At 37.0% G+C, this 17,143-nt stretch overlaps 1 protein-coding gene across 1 annotated transcript; it reads right to left on the bottom strand.

Moving 5' to 3' along the window:
• Window positions 1-2,186: 2,186 nt before the first annotated feature.
• On the bottom strand, window positions 2,187-16,401 carry LOC132898592 (T-cell surface antigen CD2-like). The gene is made up of 5 exons (XM_060940306.1): window positions 16,306-16,401; window positions 15,604-15,888; window positions 15,106-15,348; window positions 14,852-14,998; window positions 2,187-7,372 (listed from the first exon to the last, which is right to left on the bottom strand). Exons 1-5 carry the CDS (start codon window positions 16,367-16,369, stop codon window positions 7,104-7,106), a joined length of 1,008 nt encoding a protein of 335 aa, XP_060796289.1. The 5' UTR covers window positions 16,370-16,401; the 3' UTR covers window positions 2,187-7,103.
• Window positions 16,402-17,143: the final 742 nt, after the last annotated feature.

Raw genomic sequence — 17,143 nt, 5'->3', positions numbered from 1 at the left:
TTTCCCCCACAGTCCAAAGACATGCAGTTAGGTTAACGTGGGGCGGCCTTGGCCTGAAGTGCCCTTGAGCGAGGTACCGAACCCCTGACTGCTCCCCGGGTGCTCTGGTGTGGCTGCCCACTGCTCTGAGTGTGAGTGTGTGTGTTCACTGCTTCAGATGGGTTAAATGCAGAGGATGAATTTCACTGTGCTTGAAGTGTGCATGTGACGAACAATAAAGGTTTCTTCTTCTTCTAACTGATGACTTGACCTTTCCAACAATCCTATGTAACAAAGTCTTAGTGAGAAAAATAATTCAAATTTACATCAAATTTAAAATCATATAGTTACAACCTGCATACACCTCGGTGTCCACCTCTACACCAATAACTCTTGTTTGAGTTACTCATGAATTCGTCCCTGAATAGATATCAAACACATATCACAAGAAAGAAAGGAACTGGCTCTTTGTAATGATGCTAATCACATTTATACAGTGTTTATACATACAGAAGTAATCACCTTACGGAAACAGATCATCATTTCTGGTTCTCATTTGAATGTCGTTAAATCTGTCACTTTACAAAAATAAACAACAGAACTTCCTCTTTCCATTGGTACTCGTTGCTTCTCTGTGTGGTAAAGCAAGTAACCTGGCTTTGAATTCATAGCAAATAAAACAATGACCTTTCTTTCTGTTAGGCACATTAGCAAATATATATTTTTTCAAATTTCTTTTTTTTTAATTTATTTATTTATTTATTTCGAAAATGTATAAAAAATGTATGTAACTATTTGTACATACAAAAGAAAGAACATGAGAAAGTGACAAAAAAATAATAAATAAAATACATAAAGAGCTAAGACATTACATTACACTGCACATTGTTCGAAAAAGGAATGGGAAGAAGTACAATACTTTCGAATAATTTCGAAGTCATAACGTTTCCCACCATCATTGTTCTTATATTGCCAGATTACAGACGATATCCCCTGGACAATTATGAAAATATATTCCTGCATCCAGTATTTTATTGTAAGATACATGTAAAAACAATTGGACAGAACGCAATCTTATTTTGTCAGTAATATAAAGGTTAATATAAAAAAAGTATAGGTATTCTCACAGCAATGATGGGAGATCTGGATATCGTAGACTGTTCAAAAAAAAAAGTACAGCATGTACACATGGCAAGATAAAAGCTTAACCCTTTCCAGCAGTACACTAGCGTTCCCTTCCTCTGGCAGAATAGAAATTAAATTATCTGACATTTTCAATCAGTACAAACAAAATTCTTTTTTCAGCACATGTTTGTTTCTGTGTGCATCATATCGTGACTCTGTGTTTAGCTGCTGGTGAGCAGGGCGAAGGGAGAGGGCGGGTGTTTGAGTCTCCTGCTGGGCAAATAATTCACACCTTTCTATAATATTAGGACAGTGCAATAAAAACAAAAATCTGTGATTTGTTCCTTCATGTAAACCATTTTTTTTAACTGACAAAAGTACAAAGAAAAGATTTTCAATCATTTTACTGACCAACTTAATGGCATTTTGTAAATATAAACAAAGTTAGAATTTAATGTCTGCAACACACTGAATAAAGTTGGGACAGAGGCATTCTTACCATTGTTACGAGACCGTTCCTTTAATAACACTTTTTAATCATATGGGATCTGAGGATACAAATTGTTACAAGTTTTGCAGTTGGGATTCTTGTCCTTTCTTGCTTGATACAAGACTTCAGCTGCTCAACAGTTTGTGGTCACCCTTGCCTAATTCTTCTGTTCATGATGTACCATACATTCTCAATAGGAGACAGATCTGGACTGGCAGCAGGCCAGTCAAGCACACGCACTCGGAGTCTACGAAGCCACACTGTTATAGCCCGTGCAGAATGAGGCCTGTCATTGTCCTGCTCAAATAAGCATGGACTTGAGTGTCTATTTTTATATAAGCCATTAAACACTATTACAGAGTGTTTAATCATCTTACTGACCTGTTGCCAATTAACCTAATTAGGTTTTTTAGCATTCCACAACTTTTGTTGCCCCTGTCCCAACTTTTACAAGTTTATATGTTTATATATATATATATATATATATATATATATATATATATATATATATATATATATTTGACATTACAAATAAATTCCATTTGATTTGGCTTGTGGTAAAAAGAGGAGCAGTAGGTCATCTAGTCTGCAACACATTGCAATAAATGAAATTTTAATACATTAAATGAAAAACATGCTACTATATATATTCCACTCTATTCATGGATTTATTTATGTAATCAGGTATGTTGATTTCACAATGTCTTATCCCACAACCTTGTCGAACTTCCAATTCTTTAGACACGATGGCATTTACATTTGTTCATAATCTCACTACAGTGCTACAGTGAGTTCATGGAAACAATGTCATATAATTTAGACAACATATGGACAAAAAAATACACATACAAAACAGATTTTATATAAATAAGAAGAAAATCTAGGAATGCACAAAACACAAGATGTACAACCCCAATTCCAAAAAAGTTGGGATGTGGTGTAAAACAATAAAAACAGAATGTGAAGATTTACAAATCATGGAAACCCAATATATCATTGAAAATAGTAGAAAGATAACATATCAGAAGCCCTGTGATGACCTGGCAACTTGTCCAGGGTGTACCCCGCCTTTCGCCCGTAGTCAGCTGGGATAGGCTCCAGCTTGCCTGCGACCCTGTAGGACAGGATAAAGCGGCTAGAGATAATGAGATGAGATGAGAAATATTTGCTCATTTTGAATTTGATGTCAGCAACACGTTTCAGAAAAGTTGGGACAGGGGCAACAAAAGACTGAAAAAGCTGTGTAATGCTAAAAAACCTAATTAGGTTAATTGGCAACAAGTCAGTAAGATGATTGGGTATAAAAAGAGCATCCCAGAGAGGCGGAGTCTCTCAGAAGTAAAGATGGGGAGGGGCTCACTGCTCTGTGAAAGACTGCGTGGACAAACAGTGCAATAATTTAAGAATAACTTTCCTCAGTGTAAAACTGCAAAGAATTTGGGGATCACATCATCTGTGGTTCATAATATCATTAAAAAAGTCAGAGAATCTGGAGAAATCTCTGTATGCAAGAGACAAGGCTGAAAACTGACACTGGATGCCTGTGATCTTCAGGCCCTCAGGAGACACTGCATTAAAAGCAGACACGTGTCTGTAGTGGAAATCACTGTATGGGCTCAGGAACACTTCAGAAAACCATCGTCTGTGAAAACAGTTCATTACTGCATCCACAAATGCAAGTTAAAACCAGATATAAACAATATCCAGAAACCCCGCCCCCTTCTCTGGGCCCGAGCTCTTTTACGATGGACTGAGGCGAAGTGGAAAACTGTCCCGAAGTCTGATGAATCAAAAGTAGAAATTCTTTTTAGAAATCACGGACACCACGTCCTCCAGGCTAAAGAGGAGAGGGACCATCCGGCTTGTTATCAGTGCACAGTTCAAAAGCCAGCGTCTGTGATGGCATGAGGGGGCATTAGTGCACATAACATGGGTAGCTTGTACATCTGGGATGGCATGATTAATGCTGAATGATATAAACACGTTTCAGAGCAATATGCTGCCATCCAGACAAAATCTTTTTCAGGGAAGGCCTTCCTTCTTTCAGCAAGACAATGCCAAACCACTTTCTGCACATATTAAAACTGCATGGCTCTGTAGTAAAAGAGTACAGGTGCTTAACTGACCTGCTGCAGTCCTGACCTGTCTCCCATTTAAAACATTTGGCACATTATGAAGCGCAAAATACAACAATGAAGACCCTGAACTGTTGAGCAACTGAAATTGTATATCAGGCAAGAATGGGACAACATTTCTCCTTCAAAACTACAGCAATTGGTTTCCACAGTTCCCAAACGTTTACAGAGTGTTGTTAAAAGTAGAGGTGATGCAACACAGTGGTAAACATGCCCCGTCACAACTTTTGTAAGCATGTTGTTGACATCAAATTCAAAATGAGCATATATTTTTCAAACAACAATAAAATTTCTCAGTTTCTACATTTGATATGTTGTCTTTGTACTATTTTTAATGAACTATAGGGTTTCTATGATTTATAATTTACCGCATTCTGTTTTTATTTACAGTTTACACCCAACTTTTTTAGAATTGGGGTTGTACTATAAGTAATTAAAAATGACTTTACTGACATAGCACTACTGTTGCTAAAAAGTCAAAATGGTGTTCGCAGTCAAAATGGTGTATGCATGTGGGGAAAAAAAAAGACCTCCTGCAGTTTTACATATCACCTACACACAGGAAACGAGCAGCCGATGAGGAAATAAAAGAGCTAAGTGTCATTCACTGGGTGTTTGCTACCTGCTTTTAAAACCACTTGGTGTGAGGTCCATATAATATGCGAGAGTGAGAAAAAAACAAAACACCACAGACGAAAATAAAACCATAAATGCAGGGGGAAATAAAAATGAAGAACGAACAATTCTACTGAAATTCTAATGTTATTAGCTGCTTTTTTTAATGACTCATGAAATTCATCTGTTGAATATTGATCATTTAAATTATACATGTCTTTTTTGCATAGTGACAGAAAGATGCTTCAGGTTCTGCCTCAGTCCCCCTCCCCTTTTCTTTTTTCTTTTCTTTATTTTATTATTATTTTTTTTTACCTGAGCATGTAACAGGCCAGTATGTGACCTTAAAACTCAAATTTGAACAATGTGATCTGAGAGCTTTATAAACCAGTAATGCAATCTTCAAATCAATTCTAAAAGAAATAAACAGCCATTGCAATGATGTTGCAAGAAAGAATTGCAAGTTGTTCTCTCACTTTTATCGTACGTGCGGATAATCTTGAATGCGGATTGTGACTAATTGCAATCTGTCTTTTGTGGTTTTGGTAACTTTTTGAAACAAAGCACTACATTAGGAGATGTGACTTCATGGGTTGGCTTATTTCGGATGCTCAGTGTGAGGAGTCTGCAGGTTTGTGGTTTCTTAAATAGAATATTATTTTAGTTTTGTTTGTTTGTTTGTTTGTTTGTTTGTTTGTTTGTTTGTTTGTTTGTTTTGAAAAAATGTGAATGTTAAATTATGAATTACACTGAAATGTAGACGCAGAACTTTTCTTAGTCTGACTAAAAAGTTTGTTTCTTGAAACTAATAATACAGATTTTAATAATAATAATAATAATAATAATAATAATAATAATAATTAGTTTTCCAAAAATCTTTTCAATCAGTTAATATTCCTGGACAGACAGACTACAAGCTCATAAGACCCCAAGTGTGTCTCTAATATAAATATACTGTATATGTGTAACTATGAAAGCTGACTCAGTTCTCTTTACTCTGTTCTAATAACAGTGAATATTATATAAAGTATGTATGGATATATATAAAACACACATGTACGTGAAAAGTGCTGAAATGTTATCTTTATTATTTGCACATTTACTATTACTCTTATTTCCTTCATATATATTCACACATACACACAGCCCATTCTATAACTGCGGGTACATTTCAAGTGTTGACTTTATTAGTCATCATCAACCCTGTGATCGTTAAATTGCACAATCCATTAAGCAAACTGGCTATACCGTAACAGAGTTGACACTTTCCACCATTTTGTGTCTTAAAGCCACACACTGACCCCAAACTAGCTACCACACGGCATGTATAAAAACTGAATTTTATGGATTTTAATCATATTGTTTTTTTTTTTTTTACTGAGTGAGAGATTCACTCCAATATCACAATAACAGAGTTGATGAATAATTAATCTCATGTTGGTGTAAAATCCTCAACATTTTGTTCAAATTAATGAGAGAAGAAACAGAACATACATCCCTCACTGCCTTTCTGAGGTTTTCTGCCAGAGGAAGTGACATCACTTGGTGCAGGCGTCATGCGTATTATTAAAGTCTTTGTGGATTTTATGTGGTTTTATAACAGAGTTAACAGAGTTGACAAGAACATTGGGACTAATAAAAAAATATATATATATATATTTATGACTGAAATTTCACATAATACAGTTAAAGCTAGACAGCCTTTCAGATTTTTCAAGTTTAAGTCATCAAAATAATTTTCCCGACACCCAATTATTTTTGTTTCGTTGACCGAAAGCTACTGAATTCAAATCACAGACTTCCAATTTTATTAGTTTTTTTATTAATAGAACAATTAATGAATTTAGAGCCACATGGCCCGAAATTCACTGCTATTTTTTCCTGCTTCACCATGGCCCAATTCAAGATACTACGTCATGCATCACATGGTGGGCTTTCGCTGTTCATGCAAGGCATTGTGGGATACAAATTTGAAACAGGAGAGAAAAATGGAGGACGTGAGTGTGCGAATGAAACGTGAAAGACCGACTACAGTAACAGAAAGCTTGAAGAAAAGATGTTATGTTATATACGAAGGAAAGGAAACGCAGGACCAAACTAATAAATATGGGCGCTCAGCGAGCACCTTGGTGTGATCAGCTGTTCGTTTAGCGACAGAATGATGGAACTGTCAGTGCACGCTCAAAGGGAAACCTGCGCATGCGCACACACACGGACTTCCTCTGTCTGCTTGACTGCGTGAAGCGAGCGATTTCATGCACATTATTTGCTTTAATCCCCTCAAATTAAATCACTTCCCAGCCACAGAACGGGGTGGGTTTTTTTAGACATTACAGAAAAAAAGCATCACAATGACCACATTTCAGACAGAACTAAATTTCACCGATTTTATGAAATCGAAAAGCTGACTACTTTTAATAGAATAAGCTCCAAAAAACAAACTGTTAGACTGAATCACCTGCTGTTTATTGGAGTTGAATGGCTGAATCAGGAGTCAAAGACGGCCAATAATGTGTGGGAATGGGTGGGAGTTTTATGTTTTATGGATAAATTGGGTCTAAAATGGACATCAAGCATCACTATTGGTGAAAGATTGTCATAATTTGCATTATTGTTCAAAACTGATCCAATAAAGATTTCTTTTGTGGAAAATAACAAAAGGTTGATCTCAGAGACACAAAATGGATCCCGAATTCTGGAATGATCCAGATACAAATATAATTTAATCATTTCACCTGACTGGTGTACCCAATCCTCCATCACACTGGTTTTTCAAGCTTTTTTTCACGCTGTTTTTTCCTCGGTTGGGGTAATGGTGGAGGGTGTTCCTCTTCGTCATCGATTGGAGGTGGTGGAGGCCGAGCGCGTTGCTGGGTCTTGGGTCGAGGTTCGGCTTGAGGTACTTCATGGGCAGAAACATCATCATAGGGTTCTGGGGGTGCTGGCTGACCTCTTGCTGTTTGCTTTGATTTTTGTTGACCAGGAGGTGGACCGGTGTTGACGTAGTTCAGTCTGAACTCTTCTTCATCTGGGAAAGGACACGGGATTGTATTATTATTATTATTATTATTATTATTCACAACTTAATGAAACCAAAATTCCTCGACAAGAATATTTGCACTAGACTGTGTATTTCTAGAAATTACTCAACGGTCATTTTTAAATTATCATTATCTTAGCGTTTTACTGAAAAACATTTACATTTCTCACGATCTTGGTGAGCTGTCTGATATAATAAAGATTACATAAATACCCTGAGTTCACTATTTGCATTATAATGAATAAAGCACTGGCATCACAGTGATCAATTATTTATTGATATCGATATAATTACTTAACTTCATGCATTGTGGCCACATTTATAAAAGATAAAGATGGTAGAAATACACACACACACACACACACACATACACACACTGGTGTTTGAAAGTTTGTGAACCCTTTAGAATTTTCTATATTTCTGCATAAATATGACCTAAAACATCATCAGATTTTCACACAAGTCCTAAAAGTAGATAAAGAGAGCCCAGTTAAACAAATGAGACAAAAATATTATACTTGGTCATTTATTTATTGAGGAAGATGATCCAATATTACATATCTGTGAGTGGCAAAAGTATGAGAACCTCTAGGATTAGCAGTTCATTTGAAGGTGAAATTAGAGTCAGGTGTTTTCAATCAATGGGATGACAATCAGGTGTGAGTGGGCACCCTGTTTTATTTAAAGAACAGGGATCTATCAAAGTCTGATCTTCACAACACATGTTTGTGGAAGTGTATCATGGCACGAACAAAGGAGATTTCTGAGGACCTCAGAAAAAGCATTGTTGATGCTCATCAGGCTGGAAAAGGTTACAAAACCATCTCTAAAGAGTTTGGACTCCACCAATCCACAGTCAGACAGATTGTGTACAAATGGAGGAAATTCAAGACCATTGTTCCCCTCCCCAGCAGTGGTTGACCAACAAAGATCACTCCAAGAGCAAGGCGTGTAATAGACGGCAAGGTCACAAAGGACCCCAGGGTAACTTCTAAGCAACTGAAGGCCTCTCTCACATTGGCTAATGTTAATGTTCATGAGTCCGCCATCAGGAGAACACTGAACAACAATGGTGTGCATGGCAGGGTTGCAATGTGAAAGCCACTGCTCTCCAAAAAGAACACTGCTGCTCGTCTGCAGTTTGCTAATGGCCAAGTCAAAGTCCTGACCTTAATCCAATCGAAATGTTGTGGAAGGACCTGAAGCGAGCAGTTCATGTGAGGAAACCCACCAACATCCCAGAGTTGAAGCTGTTCTGTACGGAGGAACGGGCTAAAATTCCTCCAAGCCGGTGTGCAGGACTGATCAACAGTTACTGCAAACGTTTAGTTGCAGTTATTGCTGCACAAGGGGGTCACACCAGATACTGAAAGCAAAGGTTCACATACTTTTGCCACTCACAGATATGTAATATTGGATCATTTTCCCCAATAAATAAATGACCAAGTATAATATTTTTGTCTCATTTGTTTAACTGGGTTCTCTTTATCTACTTTTAGGACTTGTGTGAAAATCTGATGATGTTTTAGGTCGTATTTATGCAGAAATATAGAAAATTCTAAAGGGTTCACAAACTTTCAAGCACCACTGTGTGTGTGTGTGTGTGTGTGTGTGTGTATATATATATATATATATATATATATATATATATATATATATATATACACGCACTGTATAAGTAAACCACCCTGATGTGATATATCACATTATTCTGATTTTTATTACTTCATTAAGGTCTGTTCCTCCTAGTCCAGCATGGTGAGGGTGTCACATAGAACATGTCTCAGCATTTCTGTCTAAAATTTTTAACCAGAAATGTCAAGGTCAATGTTTTAAGATTGCATTTTCATTCCTCTTTGATATAAAAGTATTTAAAAAAACATATTGAACATAATATTTTAAACCTAAAATTATGCAATTATTATGAAGCTGTATTTATTTATTTATTTATTTATTTGCCACGTGTTTCTTCAGTGATATCCACTGGTGCCTGTTAAATTCAGTGGATTTTGTGTTTTGGGGGCTTTTTTTTCATCTCATCTCATTACCTGTAGCCGCTTTATCCTGTTCTACAGGGTCGCAGGCGAGCTGGATCCTATCCCAGCTGACTACGGGCGAAAGGCGGGGTACACCCTGGACAAGTCGCCAGGTCATCACAGGGCTGACACATAGACACAGACAACCATTCACACTCACACCTACGCTCAATTTAAAGTCACCAGTTAACCTAACCTGCATGTCTTTGGACTGTGGGGGAAACCGGAGCACCCGGAGGAAACCCACGCGGACACGGGGAGAACATGCAAACTCCGCACAGAAAGGCCCTCGCCGGCCACGGGGCTCGAACCCGGACCTTCTTACTGTGAGGCAACAGTGCTAACCACTACACCACCGTGCCGCCGGGGCTGCTTGCTTTGCTTTTTTTTTTTTTAGAAAAATGGAAAGTTCATTTGAATTCATATGCAATTATTGAGTAATTCTAAATTTGTAAATCTGCATGTTTCATCATTTTTTGCATGAAAGGGTTCATTTAAAAGAAGGAAACTAACATACTTTTCACATCAAAAATAAAAAACAGTGCTTGAGCACCCATAACCTGCTTTAAACACCTGCTGAGATGATATTTCAAAAAAGAAAAAAAAACATAATTGAGCAACCTTCTTTTTCAGAGGAAATGTCTCAAAGTAGGTCAATAAGGTGGGTTTCTCTCTCTCTCTCTCTCTCTCCCAGACAAAAGTTATGTGCAATCGTCTTTTTTTTTTGCAAGTACAAATTACTAACATGGAAAATTTGCAGAATACAACACTACCACCACCAACAACAACAACGATAATAATAATAATGTTGCTCAGCTCTCACACCCAATGAATACATGAATAGACACAGCAGAATCGGAAAATATGCCAACACTATAGCCTTCCATCAGCTGACAAGTGATACGAGCACAAACTCCTGGGCACCAGCCACAGAAAATGAGCAAGCTACTATTTTATGGGATTTTATCATAAACACTGATAGAACCATACAAGCAAATAGAGCAGACAGAGTGCTGAAGGATCAGAAAGGGAGAACTTGCCCATTGATTGATACGAGAGTACCGACGGATAGAAATGCTTCTGTGAAGGAATTTGAAAAACAATCAAAGTATAAAGACCTACAGATTGAAACAGAAAGAATGTGGACCACAATTAAGACCACAGTTGTACCAGTAGTTGCCGGAGCTTTAGGTCTGGAAAAGAAAGATACCGAGAAGTATCTTGAAAAGTTGAGAAAAGGATTTGAAAAGTATAATAATAATAATAATAATGATAATAATAATAACAGCAACAACAACAACAATTAGATAGAGACTGGGACTAAAGTCACAGTAATTTGTGCTAGCTATTACAAACCAGGACATCTGGTCACCATACCCTATAGATCTGGAACAGTAAGAGAATGACGCTTAGTGAGGAAAAGTTGCGCCCTGCCGTGCTGAACAAAATTTAAAAAAAAAAAAGAATTGATTAAAAAAATTATGAAAATTGACAGAGTTATAAGTAATTGAAAAAAATCCCATTTTTCATGGACCATTCCAGCTCAGTGATCCAGATCAGCACCAAAAGTCATAGCAAATTAATTCAGCCCAGAGGTATTCTTCATGTGAAATTTGGTAATGATTGGTTGAAAACTGAGGGAGAAATAGTGTCCTAAAAATGTTAGGATAATAATAATAATAATAATAATAATAATAATAATAATAATAATAATAATAATTTCAGCCATGGCCTCAGCAAAGTATATTATATGGCTGAAACATGTGTTTGGAAAATAGTGTTAGAGTTCTGAGTTTACATTGGTCTAATGTTGGTCTTTTTATATACCATGTGTCCATAACTCAAGGTCTGAATACCAAGCACGGCCCTCTGTTCTGTGGAAAAAAAGCCTGCAGACTATCATCGACCTGAGAAGCTGATAATATCTACTCCTCAAAAATTTGACACTGTCTAGAATATCAGCTTTGTAGCGTAGCGAGTGCCGTTGTACAATGAGTGCGGGTTCACATTGAGTGCACATCGCACAGGACTGAAATGCTGCATAAAATCAATGCCTGTGTGCCACGTTTGATGTTTGTCATGCTCACAATCTAAAAGCGCATCAGAACTGTTCGCTGTTGGCAGTGGCAAAACCAGGATGGCATAGCAAAATAAGTCCTGTCAATCAGTCAAGTCAAGTCAACTTTATTGTCAAATATGCTATACATGCTCGACATACAGCACAGATGAAATTTCAGTCCTCTCTGACCCACGGTGCAAACAGGCAATGTGATAAATAAAAACAGAATAATTCTCATCTCATTATCTGTAGCCGTTTTATCCTTCTACAGGGTCGCAGGCAAGCTGGAGCCTATCCCAGCTGACTACGGGCGAAAGGCGGGGTACACCCTGGACAAGTCGCCAGGTCATCACAGGGCTGACACATAGACACAGACAACCATTCACACCTACGGTCAATTTAGAGTCACCAGTTAACCTAACCTGCATGTCTTTGGACTGTGGGGGAAACCGGAGCACCCGGAGGAAACCCACGCGGACACGGGGAGAACATGCAAACTCCACACAAAAAGGCCCTCGCCAGCCCCGGGGCTCGAACCTAGGACCTTCTTGCTGTGAGGCGACAGCGCTAACCACTACACCACCATGCCGCCAACAGAATAATTGAAATAAACAATATAAACAGTATAAACACTCTAGATAAGAAATAGACATAGGCAAAACACTCACAGGTGTGTGTATATACGGTACACACACACACAGTGAAACTGATCAGTGCAACACACTCATGCAATTTAGGTGTACAGCAGAAGGAATAGTGATGGGATGAAGCTTTTTATTTATTTATTTAAGGCACAATCGACAATGAACCAATCTTGCCATGTTAATAATCTTCTCATACCATCATATAACTTCATGACAGTCGGACAGAAAAACACTAAATGTAATCACTAATACCAGAAGAAATGAAGCCTTATCTCATAAATCATGATCTACTTTTCTTTTCCTGTTTCGACAGTAAATCTCCTAACCTCTGCATCTCTATATCTCTGTGTGTCGAGTGAAGCTCTCTGACTAGCAGCTTTCAAGAAGAAATTCAAGCATTCATAACCAAAACCTTTAATCAGTATAATTAACAGTTATACTATAAGCCATGTACAACGAGATTGAGTGGAATAACTGTTTTATTCTATCACCATTCACTGGATTTTGAGAAACAGAGCATTTTTATTTTTATTTATTGCAAATTCGATAAATAAAAACTTTATTCAAAACGTCTGACAAAATCATTTCTGCTTAGAATGTAAACAAACCGGCGAAATGACAGGAGCAATTTGTGAAAAACGTGATAATCCTTGAAAATCAAACCAAAAATAGGAAAAAAAAGATATGTTCTTACCATCAAATATTTTCATTCCATATTTTGTAACTATTTTTTGTATGTTTTGGGGTTTTGTTTTCGAGTAGAGTTTTTATTTCATCCTCAGTTGGTTCAGCAACACTATCTACCATTTTGTTTTTCCCTACTCATGGTATATGAGCTGATAGCCTAGTAGTAGAGTAGCCAATCAGAACACGCGATTGCTCATATCCAGTGAATGTGGATAGAATAATAAATGGTACCTTCAATAGTCTCTATTAGCACTTCTTTTGCCTGGAAATGTTCTGTTTCAGTTGACAAGCCTGTGCTTATTGATGTAAATCAACAGTGTAATAATAATAATAATAATAATAATAATAATAATAATTGTCTCATATTATACCCCTTCAGCGACGCACAAAATTTTCAGTGTGGTCTGGGCAGAATTTGAGTTTGACTCCCTGTTATAGATGCTCACGAACTCCTCAAATTCCCGCCCTGTTTCAGTTTACAATAAATAAATATCCAATGAGAGTCAGTCTTGTGGGTAGAAATGCCATGTAGCTTGAGAGACAAGATCAACAGGCAGATTGGTTTGAGTTGACCAAAAATCATCTCAGAATACAAATCATGCCAAACTCTGAGAAAGATAGATGACAATACTAAAAGACCACGTTTATTTTTGAAAAGAAAGACCATGTGACGTTTTCTTGACCTCTCTCATCAACAACCAGTTTTCACCCACATAACAGCCTCTTACTGGAAATGTGTTTTTTTCACACCATTCTGTGTAAAACGTATAATGAGACTCAAAGCAGCTCGTTTTCACGAACAAGTCACTGAGATCGCATTTCTTTTTTCCACATTCTGTTGGTTGATGTGAGCATTATGGAAACTCTTCACTCATGTTTGCATAATTTTATGCGCTGCACTGCTGCCAAATGGTTGTCTGATTGATTGGAGGATCAGATGAATCAGCAGGTGTAGAGATGTTCCGATTAAATTAGATAGTGATGAGATTAGTGTACGTCTAAAGAGCAAAGTAATGATAATGTCCTTATTAAATAAATGTTATGACAATCCTTGCTAATGTGAACTTGATTTGAACTCCACTGGCGGTTGTAGGTACTAGGGGCGGAGCTTTGTGTGCATGGGTGAGAATGATGGCTCAGCTCAAAGAATAGACTTATTATTCCAGTGTTGTTAGATTTCATTTAGGTACAACTGCTAGAGACCGAATCTAGATAAATGCAGCTTTCATGAACCTTGTCTAGTACACCTTTAAAACAGGACGTCAGGACGAGACACACTGTTTCAAGGCTTGCTTTCAAAAACAAGATCCAAACAGAATAGCTTGAAATTGTCATGTTTTAATTTAGGAAGATGCATAATCTTTATTTAATTTCAATACTTCGCAAAAAAAAAACATAATAGGAAATAACAAGACCATCAATGACGCTGTAGCTCTCTCCGGCCCTGTCTAGTCCAGAAGGAATGATTTAAAGTGCGATAAATGTTGTAAGCTATATACACTATACAAAAGCTATACTGTATATAGAAGCGATATCCACCCTAGGAATACTGGCCTATTTGCCAGAAAGAATCCAAAACGGTGAGGAACTGACAGAGAAGAAGCGATTTTTGTTGAACTGCTCATTAAGGCTTAATTAGTCCATAACTTAATTCGTAATTGTAATGAAACAAATCTGGGTAGAAGTTCTATGCACCCTAGGTTCCCCTACCTTCATGCAAGAAAGAATCAAAATCGGTGAAGAATTGAGGGAGAAGAAGCGATTTTTGTGGAAACTGCTCGTTAGGGATTGATTAATTACTCCATATCTTCATTATTAATTACAATTATACAAAAGCAGGTAGAAGCTATATGCACCCCATGCAGACCTACCTTCCTGCCAAAAAGAATAAAAATCAGTGAAGAACTGAGACAGAACAAGCGATTTTTGTGAAATGTGGATGATGACGGACGGACGGTGGACAACATATGATGGCATAAACTCATCACCTGCCGGCCAAATGAGCTAATAATAATTTCCAAACATCTAAGACTGAACTTACCTTCCTGATGTTTCCTTTTGCGTTTACAGGCACGGCAGGAAGCAGTTACCAGCACAATAAACAGTATCAGTACAAGAGTTCCTCCACCAGCTAAGATGCTCACCATGATCCAAAAGTCAAAGCCAAAGAGCGTATTCTGGGATAAACCTGAGCAAATTCCAAAAGCTTTCATTTATAAGATTGCATGCCATACTCACAAATCAAGAGATTAAAAAACATTGAAGATTGAAAATAAGTGTATGAAAAATACTTACATTCTATTTTCAATTCATCACTTGTCTTGTTATGAGCTGGATTAGATGCAGTGCATGCAAACTTTGACTGGCCATCCTTTTCATAATTTGTTGAAAAGTTGTATTTTTTGTTTAATTCTTTTTCCAACTTTTTTTTATTTCTCTGCCAGCTGTAGGTCAGACTTTTGGTGTAATTGACATCACAGCTGAAGTAAACCTTCTCATTTTGACATGTAATATTCACTGTTGGTGTCGGGACTTTTGCTGTTCAATATAGAAGAACAGCATCATGAGTACATTCATGCAGGATTCAGGATTGTAAATCATCTCATATTTATAAATATTTTCAAGAGTAAATATTAAGCATGATGTTAACATTCAGTAATATTGCACCAGAGATATGGTGTAAGATATCGAAATTTGTCATGAGAGTTAATAAGTGTCAATTTTTTTTCTCACGTCCATTAAAAACAAGAAAGATCTGCGGTAAAATAACATTTATAATTCCAAATGTCTTACCATAAACACAGACGTTTAATGACCATGGTGATCCTATTGGGTTGCCTTTCCCATCAAAAACCTCACGAGTGTATGTCCCAGCATCAGTCAGTTTCAATTCTGGGAGTATCAGGGACTTGTCTTGTTCCAAAGTCCCTGGGCCCCTTTGGCCTTTTGTCCTTCTGCGGACGACTACAAAATTATCTCTTTTTATCGAGAATCGATCATCATCTTTAAGTGGATTTGTAGACAGAGGAATGGTAAGACTGTTCCCTTCTAATATATTTTCTTGACATGTATTACAGTCTGTGGATAAAATTTGTAAAGGCATTTTAAAGCAAAAGGAAATTCAAGTAAATTTGACAGTCAGATATATAATGTTTAACACATGACACACAAATACGCAAAAATAGTTCTGATGAATTCTAGAAAGAGTAAGCACAATGTTAATTACAAGCTCATAGGGGAAATAGATAGATAGATAGATAGATAGATAGATAGATAGATAGATAGATAGATAGATAGATAGATAGATAGATAGATAGATAAAACCTGATTTAAAAAAATCATTCAATGTCACAATCCGTATTTGCCTACTACATCTGTCGTCCTATCTACAACACCGATAAAGACAAATTGGAGCACAAAGACCAATCAGGTAAGGTGTTTAAGTCAAACATGAAGTTAAAATGATTATTGACTGATTAATCAATCATGACCTACCTGTGAAGGTAAACAAAGTCAGGAAATAGAGGAATAAGACTATACTGCTGCCCTTGGTGTTCATTGTTCTTCTGAAACATGTCACTGCCAAATGGAGGAAATCATTTCGGTTTCCTGTGTTCAGTTGGAGGTGTGTGAGTTCAAAGAACAGCACAAGTTGCATTCTTTTCCCAAAAGCAGATGTGCACAATGTTGACACCAAAATGCACAGCGGAAGGTCTCCAACAAACTTACTTTCTATACTTCTACATCTGAACGCAAAATGGCACTGGCTTGTCACTTTTCTTGAAAGAATGAGTAATGTTAGCTGAGATTAAAATATCAATTGTGAAAGGTTTGAAATAATTAATCAGTTCCTACTCCTCATAACACAATGGCATGTAGGTGCTAAAAAATTGATAAATCAACAAGAAAGACAACTTTTTTCAACAATGAAATAGATGTCTAATGGGGTTTCATGACCGAAAACATCATCAGATTTTCACACAAGTCCTAAAAGTAGATAAAGAGAACCCATTTAAACAAATGAGACAAAAATATTATACTTGCTCATTTATTTATTGAGGAAAATGATCCAATATTACATATCTGTGAGTGGCAAAAGTATGTGAACCTCTAGGATTAGCAGTTAATTTGAAGGTGAAATTAGAGTCAGGTGTTTTCAATCAATGGGATGACAATCAGGTGTGAGTGGGCACCCTGTTTTATTTAAAGAACAGGGATCTATCAAAGTCTGATCTTCACAACACATATTTGTGGAAGTGTATCATGGCACAAACAAAGGAGATTTCTGAGGACCTCAGAAAAAGCATTGTTGATGCTCATCAGGCTGGAAAAG

Source organism: Neoarius graeffei, chromosome 14, assembly GCF_027579695.1.
Source record: "Neoarius graeffei isolate fNeoGra1 chromosome 14, fNeoGra1.pri, whole genome shotgun sequence".
Taxonomy (NCBI): Eukaryota; Metazoa; Chordata; class Actinopteri; order Siluriformes; family Ariidae; genus Neoarius; species Neoarius graeffei.
Note: the sequence above shows the minus strand (reverse complement) of the source record. Positions and strands in the feature narration are given on the sequence as shown.